General features: G+C 43.1%; 2 protein-coding genes across 4 annotated transcripts; both read left to right on the top strand.

Moving 5' to 3' along the window:
* Positions 1-5,336: 5,336 nt before the first annotated feature.
* LOC120438550 lies at positions 5,337-8,164 on the top strand. 3 transcript variants are annotated; one of them, XM_039608943.1, is made up of 4 exons: positions 5,337-6,159; positions 6,346-6,495; positions 6,722-6,796; positions 7,152-8,164. In XM_039608943.1, the coding sequence occupies exons 3-4, from the start codon at positions 6,731-6,733 to the stop codon at positions 8,040-8,042; spliced, it is 957 nt and encodes a 318-aa protein (XP_039464877.1). In that variant the 5' UTR covers positions 5,337-6,159; positions 6,346-6,495; positions 6,722-6,730; the 3' UTR covers positions 8,043-8,164. The 3 variants fall into 3 exon arrangements, with proteins under 3 accessions (XP_039464877.1, XP_039464876.1, XP_039464875.1); XM_039608942.1 differs by having other exon boundaries at positions 6,372-6,495; XM_039608941.1 differs by lacking the exons at positions 5,337-6,159; positions 6,346-6,495 and having other exon boundaries at positions 6,609-6,796.
* Positions 8,165-8,788: 624 nt separating this feature from the next.
* LOC120438555 (C-type mannose receptor 2-like) lies at positions 8,789-17,232 on the top strand. The gene is made up of 6 exons (XM_039608953.1): positions 8,789-9,291; positions 10,446-10,501; positions 10,634-11,008; positions 11,537-11,887; positions 16,228-16,319; positions 16,421-17,232. The coding sequence occupies exons 1-6, from the start codon at positions 9,275-9,277 to the stop codon at positions 16,565-16,567; spliced, it is 1,038 nt and encodes a 345-aa protein (XP_039464887.1). The 5' UTR covers positions 8,789-9,274; the 3' UTR covers positions 16,568-17,232.
* Positions 17,233-17,786: the final 554 nt, after the last annotated feature.

Raw genomic sequence — 17,786 nt, forward strand, 5'->3', positions numbered from 1 at the left:
GTATGGCAGCGCTATTACGGAATATGCGGTGAACTTAGCTAACATTACTTAGCAGTAATATGAGTTAATTTACTCAAGTGAAAGCTTTAAACATTAGCCCGATACATAACTAGCTAACTTAAGGCTTTCTGATTAACCCTCTGGGGTCGATGGACCCAGAGTCTCCATTTCAACTTGGGTCGAACGTGCGGACTTCAAGCTATATACCAGTTTTTAAATTGTGTTGATAGGCCACGTAAAACCCATGTTTATTTTTTTTTGGGGGGGGGGGGTTCTGAATAAAACAGTGGCGTTTACTCCGGGAAGAAACAGTAAAAACGGCGTTTTCTAAGGAGAGCGCTAGCAAACACGCTTTGCTTGTGAGTGAAAAAAGAAAAAACACTCCTTCCCTATTGGTGGAAAAATGTACCATGTCGACCAATCAAAAAATGATACGGCAACATGTGGTATTTGGTTGTTGGGAAGAGAGGGAAGTGAGTGAGCGAAAAAGAGAGAGAGAGTTTTGATAGTGAGAGATTTGTGACGTTTATCATGTCTCAAGTTAGTGTGTTGTCTTGTGTAGTTAGTGTGTAGTGTAGTCAGTGTGTAGTGTAGTCGTTTTGTTTTGTGTGTCAGTTCTACTAGTGAATGTCACAGTTGCTGCAACTGTGTGCTGGAAAAGCTTAAAAAGGGACCTTGAAAGTGCTTAAAAAGTGCTTGAATTTGACCCTGAAAAAAGCGTACGAACCCTGTAGTTAGGAAGAATTCACTGTTTGTGTCATGATCCGGCCTAAGTCCAACCTCTGACCAGAGTTCCAGTTTTTGTGTGTCTATCCCTGCTCACCTGCAGATCATTAGCAGCAATCATGTGGGTGTACTTAAGACCAGCTCAGCCCTTCACTTGCCAGATCATCAGCTACCTCATTGTGGTAATTGGCCTTAATGTTTCACTCTTTTTTGCCCTTTCTGGACCATTGCTTCACCGAAAGGCAGATCACACAAAGCTCTGATTAACAGCTCATTTGGAAGTACTGACATGTGGAGTAAATACTGAGCTCTGCTGTGATAATGCATATAGGGTACATACAACTGGATATGTAAATGTAATGATGGATCAATGAAATCTATATTACAAAGTATAACCACAATTATAGTCTAAGGAGCTTGGAAAGAAAGCACATGGACTTCTTTAAGCTTTATGAAGACGTATCACCTCTCATCTGAGAAGCTTCTTCAGTTCTAAAGCCATATGGTGTAGAGCAGGGGTCCCCAATCCCAGTCCACCAGGGCCGGTGTCCTGCAGGTTTTAGATGCGTCCTTGATCCATCACAGCTGATTTAAATGGATAAATTACCTTCTCAACATGTCTTGAAGTTCTCCAGAGACCTGGTAATGAACTAATCATGTGATTCAGGTGTGTTGACACAGGGTGAGATCTAAAACCTGCAGGGACACCGGCCCTCGTGGACTGGGATTGGGGACCCCTGGTGTAGAGTCACAAATATTTAAAGCAAAGTGGGGTTGTCCTTTTTTTTTTTTTTTTACATATTTACATCATGGACAATAGTTACCAAAGCAGATGACAGTACAGTTGTTAAAGTTAGAGTACAGATCGTGTGCAAATAGAGCAGGATACTGAAAGATGTTTAAATAGTTAAGAATATTTAGAATAATTAGAAAAGTGCAGATTGTGTATTGTACCTGTGCATTAAAAAGTAGACATGTATAGTGTATATATAAGCTGAGAAAAGTAATGTGCAAGTTATAACAGTAGAAGTTGTTACAGCGCAGATGTAAACATCTGTGTTTGTTGGGAGCAGTTCTGATTGTACAGTCTGACAGCTGCAGGGAGGAAGGACCTGCAGAAACGCTCCTTCATGCATCTAGGATGCAGCAGTCTGTCACTGAAGCAGCTCTGCAGTTCAGCAACATTTCCATGCATGGGGTGGGAGACTCTGTCCATCAGAGATGTTATTTTGGCCAGAGTCCTTCTGTCTCCCACCACCTGCACTGGGTCCAGGGTGCATCCCAGAACAGAGCTGGCCTTCCTGATGAGTTTATCCAACCTCTTCCTCTCAGCTGCCGATAAACCGCTGCTCCAACATACAACACTGTAAAAAATGACAGATGCCACCACAGAGTCATAGGTCTTTAAAAGCGCTCCCTGTACTCCAAATGACCTCAGCCGCCTCAGCAGGTAGAGTCTGCTCTGACCCTTCCTGTAAAGAGCATCAGTGTTGTGGCTCCAGTCCAGTTTATTATTCAGGTGAACACCCAGGTACCTATAAGAGTCCACTATCTCAATGTCCACTCCCTGGATGTTCACCGGTGTCAGTGTGGTGGGTCTGCATCTCCGGAAGTCTACCACCAACTCCTTGGTTTTCCTGGCGTTGATCAGCAGGTGGTTCTGCTGACACCAGTCCACAAAGTCCAGAGTCCACTGTCTGTACTCTGAGTCGTCCTCACCTGTGATGAGGCCGACTATGGCAGAGTCATCAGAGAACTTCTGTAGGTGGCAGCGTGGGGAGTTGATGGAGAAGTCTGCAGTGTAGAGGGTGAAGAGGAACGGTGCCAGCACAGTTCTCTGTGGGGCCCCCGTACTGCAGACCAGCGTGTCAGAGACACAGCCCTGTGTCCTCACATACTGTGGACGTTCTGTGAGGTAGTCCAGTATCCACTGGGACATGTGGTGGTCCACTCCCGATAGCTCCAGCTTGTCTCTCAGAAGTCGTGGCTGGATGGTGTTGAAAGCACTGGAGAAATCAAAGAACATGATCCTCACAGTGCTTCCAGGCTTCTCCAGGTGAGTCAGAGCTCGGTGCAGGAGGTAGATGATGGCGTCCTCCACCCCGATGCCAGGCTGGTAAGCAAACTGCAGCGGATCCAATGAAGACCTCACCAGGGGCGCAGATGGCTTAGAACCAACCTCTCGGGGTCTTCATCAGATGCGATGTCAGGGCTACCGGCCTGTAGCTGCTGAGGTCCTTGGGATGGGAGGTCTTTGGTACCGGTACCACACAGGAGGTCTTCCACAGCTGTGGTACTTTCCCCAGTGACAGGCTCAGGTTGAACACATAACCTAGGATGCTACACAGTTCATCTGCGCAGCACCTCAGGAGCCTGGAGCTGACGCCATCTGGACCTGCAACCTTACGCAATCTTGCCTTCATATATTGTCTTCAGCTTCACCTGCACAATAGCTGTTGTGCCAAGGTAGGTGTCCCCAAAAGAATTGGTTTGCCCTCAAGTCCAGGAGCACACGCTGGGCTCTCCAAATCACAGACAAACAGTATCCCCCATTTTTGATTTTTAGTTCACAAACACTTCTTAGAACGACCAACTAATCCTGAAACTCTGTACAGGGAAGTTACAGGAGGATAAAAATAATTATCAGGCAAAATGTCATTCGTTTGTTAAAATAATCCCGTCCGATACCACGTGAGAACAATAAATATATAATTTTCTATTGTCACCCTAAAACTGAATGGTAATGTAACGACACTCATTTTTCACTTTTTCACAAAACTAAAACATCACTACTGCCACGTCTAATCGTCTGTAATGGAGGCGGAGTAAACTGAATTTGCGCTCCATGCCCAGCGAATGCTCACGACGCACGGGGAACACACTTTGTCAGTGACACCAAACTTGACACAACACTCATCCTGCCACAGTTTGTTCCCCAGTTCAAATCACGGACAAACAGTATCCCACAGCTGTTTATGTTTTAGGCCCATTTTATGAGAGAGACCTTTTTGAAAAATGCATTGATAGCAGTGTTGAATATTCTTACACAGTAAGAAAGAAAGAAACAAGACCAACTATACATAAAATAATTAAAGATGTTTTGTTTTTCTGTGATTTAAAAGAGATACAGATTACAAGAGATTACAACACAGTTTGGTTTTCATGAGGCAGTTTCTCAAAAGAGAAGTAAAAGGAAGTGAAAGAGCTGCTGCTGCTATTAAAAATATCTTTCATTAGTAAGAATCATTTCAACACTTGTTCATGACCCATCATTTTGAATTCAGAAGCTGTGAAGAAGTGCTGATGAAGCAGAACATGAAGAAACTCTGAAAGTGAAGGCAGTGACTCTCTGAAAGGCCGTTAAACATGACACTCTCACACATGCTCAGCAGTTTTCCTCACAGCATCCAACAGTTACAGTTTCTCAGCAGACGTCAAGTTAATTCTCTGTGAAGCCATTTATTTCTTTAAAAGTCTGAACATTGTACACATTTCACAGCAGTCAGTGTGTAAACAGCTGGAACCTGAAAGTCCACCAGGAGTTTCTCTTTCTTTACAACATTAAAGATCCGGATGAGTTAAACTCTGATGTTGCTGTGTCCTCTGAAGAAATGAGTTTAATCTGAACACAACTCGTTTCTTTAAATGTTGAGAGGTTTTGTTAAAACTCATCATTCACTTCCTGACTCCACCAAACAGCTGCTGAGATGACAACGACACAGGTCAAGAAATGTCATCATCTCAGAGTTCCTCACCTGCTTCCATCATGTCCATCACAAAGATCCCAGTAGAAGCTGAATGCATGAAGGTCAATTTGTAAAGTAAAATGAAAACTGAAGGCTCTGCCTCCCATTCTACTTGTGAAGATGATGTCAGATTTTTTCTAAACCTTTAAATGTTACAGTATTTCAATTTAGTTCAGTTTTATTTAAACAGTGCAACTCAAGGTGTTTTGAACATCACTACTGGGCAGTAATGCAACCTTGGTCTGCTCACCATCATGACCCGACACACAGTCCTGGAGAGGAATTGCAACTCCCGATAATATCGTCCGTGGCTCTTCCCACTGCAGGAAGCAACAGTTTGATACCAGTTATAAATACAAATCAAAGCATTAAAAATAATATCAAACTTTCCCTCCTTCATACCAAACTTGTCACTTTCCCTTCAGGAACCTAAAAAGAATCCAAATTGACCTGGACTGGTGGGCAGGTGCTGGGTTCAAACTAGATGGAGGCTAAATGTAGTCTTAAGAAACTGATCAGACACAAATCTTAAAACCAGTCCTTTTGTTTAAACTTGCTTCATGGATTTAGTAGTAATGTGGCAGCTGTGAAAGACAGCACAGAGGCACTAATCATGGCAGCACAGGAACAAGCTCTGAGCACGAGATCCATGGAGGCTGGGGTCTATCACACCAGGTAAGACCCCAGGTGCAGGCTGTGTAAAGATGCCCCTGAGACAATCCAGCACATAACAGCAGGGTGCAAGATGCTAGCAGGCAGAATGATTGCACTAGGATCCTGTGAGACTTCCAGATACAGAAGGACAAACTGGTGATGGTAACCAGCTGGACATAGTGATAGATATAGCTATACCAAGCAGCAGACTTTATATTGTATATCCTGCCATAAATTGTGTATGGTATGATTTATTAAGGTACGATGGAGTGCCTTCTTTCACATTCAGACATGGATTGATCTTGAGCTAGGTGGATGCCGGCCCCCAGTCTGCATATTGCCTGGTGCATAGAGTTCAGAGCTATAATACAGAGTTCCAATGTGGAGAGTCTTCAGTCTGTATCAACCTCAGCACCACCAAAACTGGTCTATTTCAGACACACAGATGTTTAAACCTTTGGTCTGTTAAGCTTGGCCTTCAGCAGGAACCAAAGGCAGTGATAAGCACCCGCTTTACACGTGTAGCTGTACATGGGTCTGCAGCAGAGTCCCTCTGTGCTGGTCCTGGGCTTTCTGTTCAAACTTAAACATTTAGATCCTGAACGACCTTGTGTGTCCTTGCTTGAACTGTCATTTGTATCAGTTAGTGGGACTGAAGGCAAAGGATTATAATGAAATTTATTTTGAATTATTGATAATTATGTGATTCTCAAACCAGAAACCCTGGATGACCAGCCAGATCCGCACACTTCTCAAAGCCCGGGATGCTGCCTTCAGGTCGGGCGACTGAGTTCTGTACAGGTCTGCTCAACCCGATCTGAAAGAAGCTAAGACGGACCATAAAAGTAGCATAGAGTCCCACCTGTCCAGCAACAACACACGGGGGGTGTGGTTGGGCATACAAGACATCCTAAACCACAGAGGCTGCACTGTGAAAACAGGAAACTTAAGTGCGCCACTGCTGAAGGAGATAAACACTGGAAGTAGAAGTACTGAGCATCTCCATCATAGTCAGCATTGGCAGTGAAAACAGGTACTTTTACAGATATTCAGATAAAAAAACAAAAATATTTCAGATTAATATCTCTGAGAAATCAAACTTCACCTTCATTTTTCATTGATATATTTAATCCCCATGTAGCTACTGACAGTCCACACAGTGCTCAAATGTGTTTTATTCATTAATATACAACAGATTATTTTTGAAGTTCATGTTTAGCTCAGTTGATCATCACGTGAATGCAGAGAAGCAGGAAAGGAGGAGGGCTGAAACTGCACGTCAGAGGTGATTTCACAATTGTACTGATGCTGTTGTGTGTATAAAGAACGATCAGCAGCTTTCAGCCAGCCAAACGCCGTCTATACACACGTAAGTATACAACTGCTCACACAGCATCTCTGTTTGCTCTTTATGTTCCTTTAAATTTGGCAAAAATGACCCTTTTTACCCATCTTGAGGTAATCGATTAAAAATCATTTCTCGGTCCAGCATGTTGTACAGTGCGTTCCCAGGCAAGTTTTTTGGGGAGGCAGAGAGCATAAAATCTTTATCAGTAGTTCAATTCACAGGTACCTTAATGTGTTTGTGGTTTAAGGAGGAAGAGATGGAGACTATGAAGACTCTGCTGAAGGTTTATCTGCTGCTGCTGATCGGACCTCCCTTCACTCTGGTAATGCTTCCTATTCTCTTTTGTGTCCAGTCTGTGTGAAAATGTGCTCTCTGCTGCTTTTCAGTTTTTCACACATTTATTTCATCACGTGGGGTCAAACTTACTTTTTAGCATAAAGTACAAAAACATTCAGCACAATTCAAGTTTAATTAGCTATACATTTAAAGAAAAACCACTAACGATCCGTTTAGTAGCAAAATCATGTCATTTTATTATATCTCAGAAAAAACTGTAAATGTAGACAAAGTAGTAATGCTACAGCAGCTTCAGCTACCACGCACCTTCCTGATTTCAAACTTTTAAAACAGATTTTAAATCTTTCTGTTTACTCATTAATCTTTTAACGTTGATGCAGGAACAATCAGTGGGCCAGTACATCACCGAGCTCCAGGTGTCTCTGGATGAAGCTGAAGAGACGTATCTTAGCAGTCAAGGTTTCATCAAAATCGATGTTGATCTGAACAAAGGAGCTGAAGGAAAATACATCTACCTTTGGTACAAAAAAGGCAGCAGCTCACCAATCACCAGGATTCAGCTTACATTCAATGATGGCATGAGCAGGGGTCTGATCACTGCAGGTTACCAGAAGATTAACAAGAACCTCAATGCCGGAACAAGTGGAGACTACATCTACCTGTGGTACTACAGAGGTAACTCAGAGTACGATGTTCCCATTGTGAACCTTCATGTCTCTATAGAAGCAAGAGAGGAAGCCCAGATGTTTGTATATGGATATGAGAGACTGGCCTGTGATCTGAACCGGAAAGCTAGAGGAAAATGGATCTACCTGTGGGTGAAGAGGGAGAGACCAACCTACATCTGTGACATCACTGCCAATGCTGACTATGATGGAGATGCTGACTACTTCCAGAACGGCTACATCAGAGTGGATGAAGATACCAACAGAGGTGCAGGAGGATCCTTTGTCTTCATCTGGTACCGTCAGACAACTAACTCTCAAAGAGCCATCACAGATCTGAAGATCTCCACTGATAATATAGACGAGATATTGTTTTGGTATATGGGCTTTACAAGGGTAACTACTGATCTAAGCAAGGGGGCAGGAGGAAGTTACGTGTACCTGTGGTACAAGAAAGACTCCGGTCATCCCGTTCGGGCGGTCTCTGTGATCGTCAACACAGCAGCTGTGGAGCAGTACAGATATCCCAGGGTCTTCATTAGACAAAACAACCTCAACAGTGGGAACAAAGGTAATACGCTGTACCTGACCTTCAGTTCGTTTTAGTAACAGAGCTGGGAATGCTCACTGGGCAGAAACCAAAGAGTCTATGGTGTTCCTGTTTAACCAGTTTGATTGTTTTTCTTTCCTTTCTCAAATGATGTTCACCCACTGTGATCTCAGATCTTTGACTCAACAATGATCATTGATCCTACAATCAATCTGTTTGATTAGCTCTGTCTCACTGTATTCTGATGATTGTCTCTGTTTCAATAAAGTCTGTTCAGCATGTGAAATATCTTTGTATCATGTGTAAAAGCTCGGTGCGTGTCAAGAGAATCTGAAGAAGTGAGAGAAGAGAGCAGCTCAGCAGGATCACTACATGACTTCATTTAGCAGAAACTTCACTGTGTGGACATCACGAGTTTACTTCTCATTATTCTCTGTGTCAGGGTAACAGGACAGCTAAAGAATGATTCACAGGTACCAGCCCCAGAAACACCGCCCGAGGCAGCCACCACCCTGAAAGGAAGAGCAGCCAATCACCGATACTCATGAGCATGACAGAACTCTGTATTACTGGAGCTGTTAATGTATGTTTTACTGATATTTTACTTTTTATTAACATGAGTATTATTGGTAGCAGTAGTTGTAGAATTAGCAGTGTCGGGTAATTTCCTATAAAAACCAGTTCAAAAAAGGATGCACGCTAAGAACAGTTACCACATGAACCATTACACACACTCCAATATATCTAATGTTCTAACACATGACAAAAATTCTATTTATTTATTTATTTTTTTTAACTTTATTTTGTACTTTTCCAAATTTATAGTACATGCAAACAAAAATATGAAAAAGGAACACAAAAGAAACAAACTAAAAGGTATAAAACACACCTAATCTGTGGGGGAAAGAAAAGAAAGAATAATTATACACCTGTATATAGAGATGGGGCCAGGGAATACCCAGCACTAAGGTGACATTGGATGTCCTGGTGGTTTTTGTCCATAAAACTACTCATCTAAGATTAACACAAAATTATTATTATGTGCTTGATGTGCCTCACCTTTGACCCTGGCTTTTCCCGTCTGACTGCACTAGGACATATTGCCACCTAATAAAATAACACATTGATTCCTGAAATTCCTGTTGGTTTGAAAGTCCTGCGTTTTGGTCCTGCATCCACCCTGATCATGTATTTCTCTTTCATTCTGCTTCCTCTCACCTGTTTCTCCGTGTCTCCATGGAAAGAGCACTGAAACACCTGAAAGACATCTGTGTAAACGAGGACATAAATGGAAGACTGGGCTGGGTGAGTGGGACCGATCTCAGTACTCACAGTTCATAAAGACATTCAGCTGCTGAACAGCAAAACATTCAAACATGGGCGACATCTGTGTTTGATGAAGCAAATGAAAGTGTTGCTTCAAGGACAGAGAGCTGATAAAGCTCTGAGGTCAGCAATGGAAATGATGAGATTTGGTTAGACTGACAGATGAAGCTTCACATTCATTTTCCTCCATGTGAAGCTTAGAAGAGAGAAACCACCATCCAGCTGAGCTGCTGTTTATCAACCATTTCATGTTGTTTGTAGCACAGAGTTCCCCAGTGGAGAGTCAGAGTGCTGTGTGGCTGTGATGTGACAGCATCAGGTCACTAGTTTAAATATTCTTACTGTCATTTTGATTCATGAAGCAGCACAAAATCTGTAAACTCATCTGTAACTATTGTGCTTGTTGCACAAACTCTTTGTCCATGTGTGAAAGCTGCTGTTCCTCTGAGGATTCACTGATTTGACCTTCAGCACACGTCACTGCTGCATGAGCTGATCTGTTTATAGTGAGCTGAGCTCCCAGCTGTTCATGTTCACTCATATTTACTGTGGAGCCCGTCATCACTGTTGATGATGTCACATCCTGTGTTGAAGGCTCTGAGCCACGGTCAGATGGTAGTGGTGCTGATGGACATTCACACAGAGTTTAGGATGAGTATGTGATTTTTAGAACATCAGCTGGTGCTGACACACACTGTGTGTAAATGTGTGTGTGTGTGATATGACACACAGCAACTGTGTGTTTTGAGCAGGTTATAGACGGCTGCCACACTTTTGAAGGCAAATGTAAGTAATGACACGATGTTCAGAGCCAGATGAAAACTGAAGCCGAGTCCAAATAAAGTGAAACAAAGTGCTGCACTGGACTCTGATCAACAACATGACAGGAGTACCAGGACCACACCTGCTCACTCCCTCATGCTCTCACTGTGTGCTGGATGGAGACAGTGAGCAGTGCTGTGAGCAGACTTTACTGTGGAAGATAAGATGTGAGCTCACAGCTGTGCAGGAGAGCACACAGTGAGGTTTTGCATACATCAGCATTTCCAGTGAAGTGATGAAGCAGCTTTGAATGTGTGTTAATGAGTCTAAGCAGCAAACAGAGATCAGTGAGTGAATCTGCTGACACACAGAATCCAGAGCAGCAGCATCATGGAGAGGATCCTGCTGTGTGTCTGCTGCTTCTCAGGTAAGTCCAGCTCTTTATCGTCTACAACAGCACTTATTACTCAGATCAGTCTCAGCCCCTGATAGGCTCAGAGTCTCAGATAGACTCAGAGTGTCTCTACAAACTGACCCAGTCAAACTTTTTCCCTTTCAGGCTGGTTTGTCTCCACATGCTGTCCCCGTCAGTACCACTATGTGGATGATGCAAAGACTTGGACTGAAGCTCAGAGCTACTGCCAACAGACTCACACAGACCTGGCCTCCATCGAGAACACTGAAGAAATGAAGCAGCTGAACAGCACAGTTTCATCTGCCGCTCACAGCTCTGAGCTCTGGATCGGTCTGTACAGTCAGATCAGGTGGAGGTGGTCAGATGGGCTCACAGGGAGTGGAGCTGACTACAGGAACTGGGACACTTCTGAATATGAACCAGATTTTTACTCTGGGGTTCAGTTCTGTGTGTCCTCTTTAGAAGGAAAATGGTGGGATTTTCAGTGCAGAGAGAAGCTCCAGTTTATTTGCTACAGAGGTAGAAAAAAACCTACATTTGATTTTAAACTTTTAAACTTTAAACTTTGATTTCAGTGTACCATTACAAAGAAAAAATTCCATTCCAAAAATGGATTATGTTCAACTAGACGTTGCGTTTTCAGTGGGGGAAACGTTTCATCATCATCATCATCATCATCATCATCATCAGCTGACTGCGGGTTTCCCAAACCTTATAAACACCTTTGCACAAAGGAAAAACTTATACAATGCATAAACAATGGCTGTGAGGTCAGTTTATGATCATTAATATGCAAACTGTCATGACCATTGACCAGCAATCAAAGACCATTTCATTCGGTGGGCTAGTTTCAGTCATTGCATAAAAGTACTTTTTAAAAGGTTAAGGAAACCTGCAGTCAGCTGAGACTGAAGAAGACTTTTGGATGATGATGAACCGTTTCTCTCACTGAAAACGTCCAGATGAATACAATCAACTTATTGGATTTCCTTATCTTGATGATTGAGCATGCAACAAGACAACACGTTTCTACGTTTTAACTTTCAGGATCTCAGATGAACCCTGAGTTTGATTTGGTGGATAAAGAAATGAGTTGGTCCGATGCTCGAAGGTACTGCAGGGAGAACTTCTTGGACCTGGCCACTGTCAAGAACCCCGGAGAGAACCAACAAGTCCATGAAAAGGCTCAGAGTAAAAGGGTGTGGATTGGCCTGCACAGAGAGCCACACATTTACTGGTCTGATGGCACAAAGTACTCATTCTCAAACTGGGCCAGTGGGATGAACCCGTTTAGGGGTATGAGTAAGATCTGTGCAGCTCTGACTCGTTCAGGAGAATGGAAGACTTTGTCCTGTGAAACAAGATTACCATTTGTCTGCTACAGCCTCCCTACACCTGGTGAGCTTTCACTGTCTTTCCTTTATGGATCACAAGCAATTTTACACACGGTGTTGTGCAAAAGTCTTGAGCCACCTGTGATTTCTGCATTTTCTGGAGAGAAATGGGAAACAGCTGCAGACTTGACTTAATAAATCGTGCAATATGGAAATATAGTATATATAAGGTAAACCCTCAGAGAGTTCAAGATCAAGTTATTTTATGCTTGAGTGATTTGCAGGTCAGAATTAGGTGGCTTAACAAACAAACAAAAAAGACTTTTCCATGGTGATGTATATTTAAGATAACAAATAGTAGATGAAATGCACTTAAAGCATATGTTACAGGCCTTCTATGGATCCTGTTTTTAAACAGAAAAGCAGAGACAGGAGACATGAGCTGCGTTCGGTCTGCAGGCCTTTCCTTGTCTGAGCTACAGGAGCATTGCCACGGCTTATCACACCCATAGCTCCCTCCCCCTTGTGGCTATGCCACGAAATTACATCTTCACAACTTTAAGTGAAAAGCGCCGGGGTGTGCACAGTGAGATGGTGGAATGTGATATGGCACTGGGGGAAAGTAAGGTGTTGTTCTGTTCAGTGCTTTGGTGTCCACCATCTTGTTCCATTCCTGTTTCCTTCAGTGCATTTGTTGCAGTTTGTTCCCCCAATATTGTTGCTTCTGTCCCCTGAGGTGTTCCACAGTTGACCTCGGCTGAACTCAACTATTTCCCCTGAGGGTATGGATACAGGTATGAGGAGCATCCCCTCTTGTGGCGATGCCACTCAATTACATCTTCACAACTTTAAGTGAAGCAGCTGTCCGTGTATGTCCTGTCGGGTAAGAAAGGCGACACTCACTGATTCTGATGCGTCGGGTCCTCACTTTGTGTTTACGTCTTCATGCAGAATCCGTGTACCTGCTCTCATTTACGTTTTTAGCAATGTGGTGGTTGTTGAAATTTTGTGAGGTTTAACCTGAGATTCTAGCATTTTGGGCAAAATAATTTAATATTTAAAAATCAATTCTGGATTTTAATGAATCGATATCGCGTTATTAAAACTAGAATCGATTGTTATCGGAAAATCGATAATTAAAACCCACCCGTAGTCAGTATAACCCAAGGTGAAAATGTCCAAATTGTGCCCAATTAGCCATTTTCCTTTCCTGGTGTCATGTGACCTGTTAATGCTACAGGGCCAAAGTGCAAATGGGGAGCAGGTGTGTTGAATTTGGTGTTATTGCTCTCATAGGCTGTATCCCAATTCAGGGTTAAGGCCGATTACGTCACAGCGACGCGACGAAGGCTGTCCCAATTCAAAGGCTGCTCGAAATGCAGCCCTCAAATGCGTCCTTCATTTCCCTGAATTTTAAGGATGTGGCGGTGTAGACTTTGTAGCCCAACATATCCCAGAATGCATAGCACGGCGGTGGGTGTAGATAATTTTGCCGGAAAAAAAAACGGTGGAAGAGGGGCGTCCGAAGAGTAAACTTTTAAAAGTAAGTACTGAATATGATGTCACTTATTTATGTGCAAATGTTAATTAACGAAGAACATTAAAACATTACTGTTGGCCACATGTCGGCAGAGTTATGTCAAGTCAAGTCAAGTCAAGTTGGCTTTATTGTCACTTCAGCCATATACAGTTTGTACACAGTGAGGCGAAACAGCGTTCCTCCAGGGCCAAGGTGCTACATGCAACATAAATTTACAACATAAATTAACAGAAAATCACTAAACTAGCTAACTAGAGAGAGGACAGACTGACCTAACATAAATTACAACATAAATTAACAAAAACTATCTAACTAAAACTAACTATTCTGACTAGGTAAGTAGTGCAAAGGAAACCGTAAACATACTTGGTATGTAGGTAGTGCAGGAACAGTAAACATAAAAATATTGTGCAAAAAGAGCATTTACAGGTTGATGTGTAAGTCCAGTCTCAGTGCTTTGAGGTAGTTGAGTTGAGCTGAGTGATAGTGAGTGTGTGTGTGTGTGTGTGTGTGTGTGTGTGTGTGTGTGTGTGTGTGTGTGTGTGTTTATCAGTCCAGTCCCTTTTTGTTGAGGAGACGGATGGCTTGTGGAAAGAAGCTGTTGCACAGTCGGGATGTGTGTGCCCGAATGCTTCGGTACCTTTTTCCAGATGGCAGGAGTGTGAAGAGTGTGTGAGAGGGGTGTGTCCAATCAGCCACAATGCTGGTGGCTTTGCGAATGCAGCGTGTGGTGTAGATGTCCTTAATAGAGGGGAGAGAGACTCCGATGATCTTCTCTGCTGTTCCCACTATCCGCTGTATGGTCTTGCGGTCCGATATGGCACAGTTCCCAAACCAGGCAGTGATACAGCTGCTCAGGATGCTCTCGATAGTTCCTCTATAGAAGGTGGTCAGGATCGGTGGTGGAAGCTGGGCCTTTCTCAGTCCTCTCAAAAAGAAGAGACGCTGTTGGGCTTTCTTGTGCAGGAAGCTGGTGTTGAGGGACCATCCGAGGTCTTGTGACATTAGTGATGTTTGTACTAACTTGGTTTTAAAGCCTTTACTTTAAAATATACGCCGTTCAATATGATTTCATGAATATTTAAAGTAAGCACTGAGACAAATTTAGTAATGCCAACATATTAAAAGAACAATATTTGTCTCTTATACATAATACATTTATATATACAGTGTCAAAGGAACCTGTCTTTGAGTGAAGATTTAAGGTGACAGGAAATATAAATAAATGCAGCTTGAATCTTTACTGAAGCTCAGTATTTGAAACAGAGTTCATTCACTGCTGTAATAACTAATAATGATTGAAATAATAACTTTAATATTGGCCAATTATATTTACATTACCAATGTAAGATGACTTTAGTCTCATGAACAACATAAGCTAATTGTTATTTACTAACTAATCTTAAAATGACTGTTCAGTATAGAAATGAAGCCCAACAATCATGTTTGACAGTCCCGTGGTCTCAGCCTCAGATACTTATCAAATCAAAGCTCATGTAGAAACAAACAAACAAAGGAAGAAAAGGTTTTCTCCTTCATTTCTGTCAAATAATGCTGTATGAAACGTTTCCAGCTGTTAGTGTCATGGTTGCTAGGCAACCTGGGCAGCACCATGAAGGCAAGACCATCCCATTTCACAAGCCTCTCACTTCCAGCCTTAGCGGTCTTTGAGTATGCGGCCCTTTCTGGACCGTTAAGGCTGCGTACTTTAAGGCTGCAGACCCTGAATTGGGATACAGCCATACTCTCTCATACTGGTCACTGGAAGTCTAACATGGTGCATTATGGCAAAAAATTCTCTGAGGGTCTGAAAAAAAGAATTGTTCCTCTACATAAAGATGGCCTAGGCTGAAAGAATATTGCAAACACTTTGAAACTGAGCTGCAGCACAGTGGTCAACACCATACAACAGTTTAACAGGGCAGGTTCCACTCAGAACAAACCTTTCCACGGTCGACCAAAGAAGTTGAGTGCAATTGCTCAGTGTCATATCCAGAGTTTGTCTTTTGAAAATAGATGTATGAATGCGTGGGGGGTCGGCCTCTTGGTGCTCAGACCATACGCCACACACTGCATCACTTGGCTGTTATCCCAGAAGGAAGCTTCGTGTGAAGATAATGCAAAAGAAAGCCCACAAACAGTTTGCTGCAGACAAGCAGACTAAGGACATGGATTAGCTGTGGTCTGATGAGATCAAGATAAACTTATTTGGCTCTGATGGTGTCAAGAATGTGTGGCAGCAACCAGGTGAGGAGTACAAAGATAAGTGTGTCTTACCTACAGTCAAGCATGGTGGTGGGAGTGCTGGTGGCACTGGGAGCTACAGTTAATCGAGGTAACCACCAATGCCAATATGTAGTGTGACATACTGAAGTAGATGAAGCAGATCATGATCCCCTCCCTTCAGAAACTGGGCCACAGGGCAGTATTCCAAATGATAACAACCCCAAACACACCTCCAAAAGTTAGTGTGGGACAAAGACCATGTTTGTGTGAGACAATGTTAAGGATGAGAGGAAGCTTAAAAACACATCTACACAACAGTCAGACACACTGCAATTAATTTTAATAAAGTTTTTAACAATGCATTCTAAAAGGAGCTCGTCTTTTGTCAGCCTCGTTTTGTGCGAGAGACTTGTTCATTTCTCTAAACTACATCAAATTAAAATGTGGGACCTTGTCTGGACCTGTGTGATATGGAGAATGAGGGCTAAACATGCTCTGCAGTCCCACCTAGAGCATTCGCTGCTCCCTGCAATCACAGCAGTAGCAGTGATGGTTTAAATCAGCTAGGAATCTCCTTCTGTGCTTAAATGCATAAATATGATGGTGGCTTCATTTAGCTTCTGTTTCTGTGTCTGCAGTAAAGAGGCAGGTAGTGAAGCTCACAGTACATGTGGAGGACCCTCCTGTGGATCTGAATGACTCTGCTGTGAAAGCAGAACTGCTGACAAGGGCAAGTTCCCACAGTCCACCTTTACACTCACACCGTTTATATGTATATCAATTTCCTGATTTTGAATGAAAAGAAAAGACATTGTGGCTGCTGTCTGACAGGTGAAGGAGCAGCTGAAGAAGAAAGGAGTGGGTGGAGTCAGTGTGAGGTGGAGAGTGCAGCCGTATGGGAAGCTCTTGGCTGGAGATGGAAGAAGAAAGAAGACTCTGAGAGAAAAAGAAAAATGTTTCAGAAGCTTTTCTGCTTGAAACATGTGACAGCCAATTAAACTTTATTATCCACACGTCATTCTCCCAGCTGTGTCTAAGCACAGATGTGGGCTAACATCTGTTTTTAGGCTCTTCTGTCACAGTGTTTGTGGGCGTGGCCTCTTCTTTGGCTTTCATAGAGATAAATGCAGACGTGTTTGTGAGCTACAGGTTTCTGCTGACACATGTTCACTTTTGGAAATCAGAGGGACAAACATGCTCTCCAACAGCTGGTCACCCCAGTCACCATGGAAACAAGCACAGGAAATACAGCAGGCTGAAACTGTCATGGTCCTGGCTCTTTGAGTTTCTGGACTTTGTGTTTATTATTAAATATTTTCTATGTGATTATTAGTTTCCTGATTGTTTCTATTTCATCTTCGTGTTATTCCTCAGTGTTTCAGTCTGGAGGGTTTATTTCCAGTTACTGTTGATGTTGCTTTATTTTATTCTTTCACTGTTTCCCGTCTCATCCTCCTGTGATAAGTTCCTTCATGTGGACTTTGCCTTCAACACAGTTCAAGCCCACAAACTGGTTCATAAACTCAGCAACTTAGGACCCAGCAGCTCACTGTGCAGCTGGATACTGGACTTCCTGAGCAACACACCCCAGAACGTCAGAATGGGAGCCACACCTCCTCCACCCTCACCCTGAACGTGTGTCCTCAGTCCCCTCTTATACTCACTTTTCACCCATGACTGTTCTCCAGTCCACACCAGTAACACCATTATAAATGTGCTGATGACACCACCATCATAGGACTGATGGACAACAACGATGATTCAGCTACAGAGAGGAGGTTCAGCATCTGAAGCAATGGTGTGACGACAACAACCTGCATCTGAACACAGCCAAGACCAAGGACATGATAATCGACTTCAGCAGAACAAAGCCATCTGAGCACTCCACCCTCTACATTGATGGAGGAGGTAGAAAGGGTGGAGAGCTTCAAGTTCCTCGGAGTCCACATCTCGGCCGACCTCACCTTGTCCACAAACATCTCCCACCAGGTAGGGAAAGCACAACAAAGCCTGCTAATTAACTTCTACTGCTCCACCATCGAGAGCCTTCTGACCTCCTGCTGCACCCTCTGCTTCAACTGCTGCACTGTGGAGGACAAGAGGAAACTGCAGCGTGTGGTGAGGGCAGCAGAGCAGCCAATCGGCACTTCACTAACCCCCCTCAGAGACATCTATACTGGCAGCCTTCAGCAGGAAG

This window comes from Oreochromis aureus, linkage group 3 (assembly GCF_013358895.1).
Source record: "Oreochromis aureus strain Israel breed Guangdong linkage group 3, ZZ_aureus, whole genome shotgun sequence".
Classification (NCBI taxonomy): domain Eukaryota; kingdom Metazoa; phylum Chordata; class Actinopteri; order Cichliformes; family Cichlidae; genus Oreochromis; species Oreochromis aureus.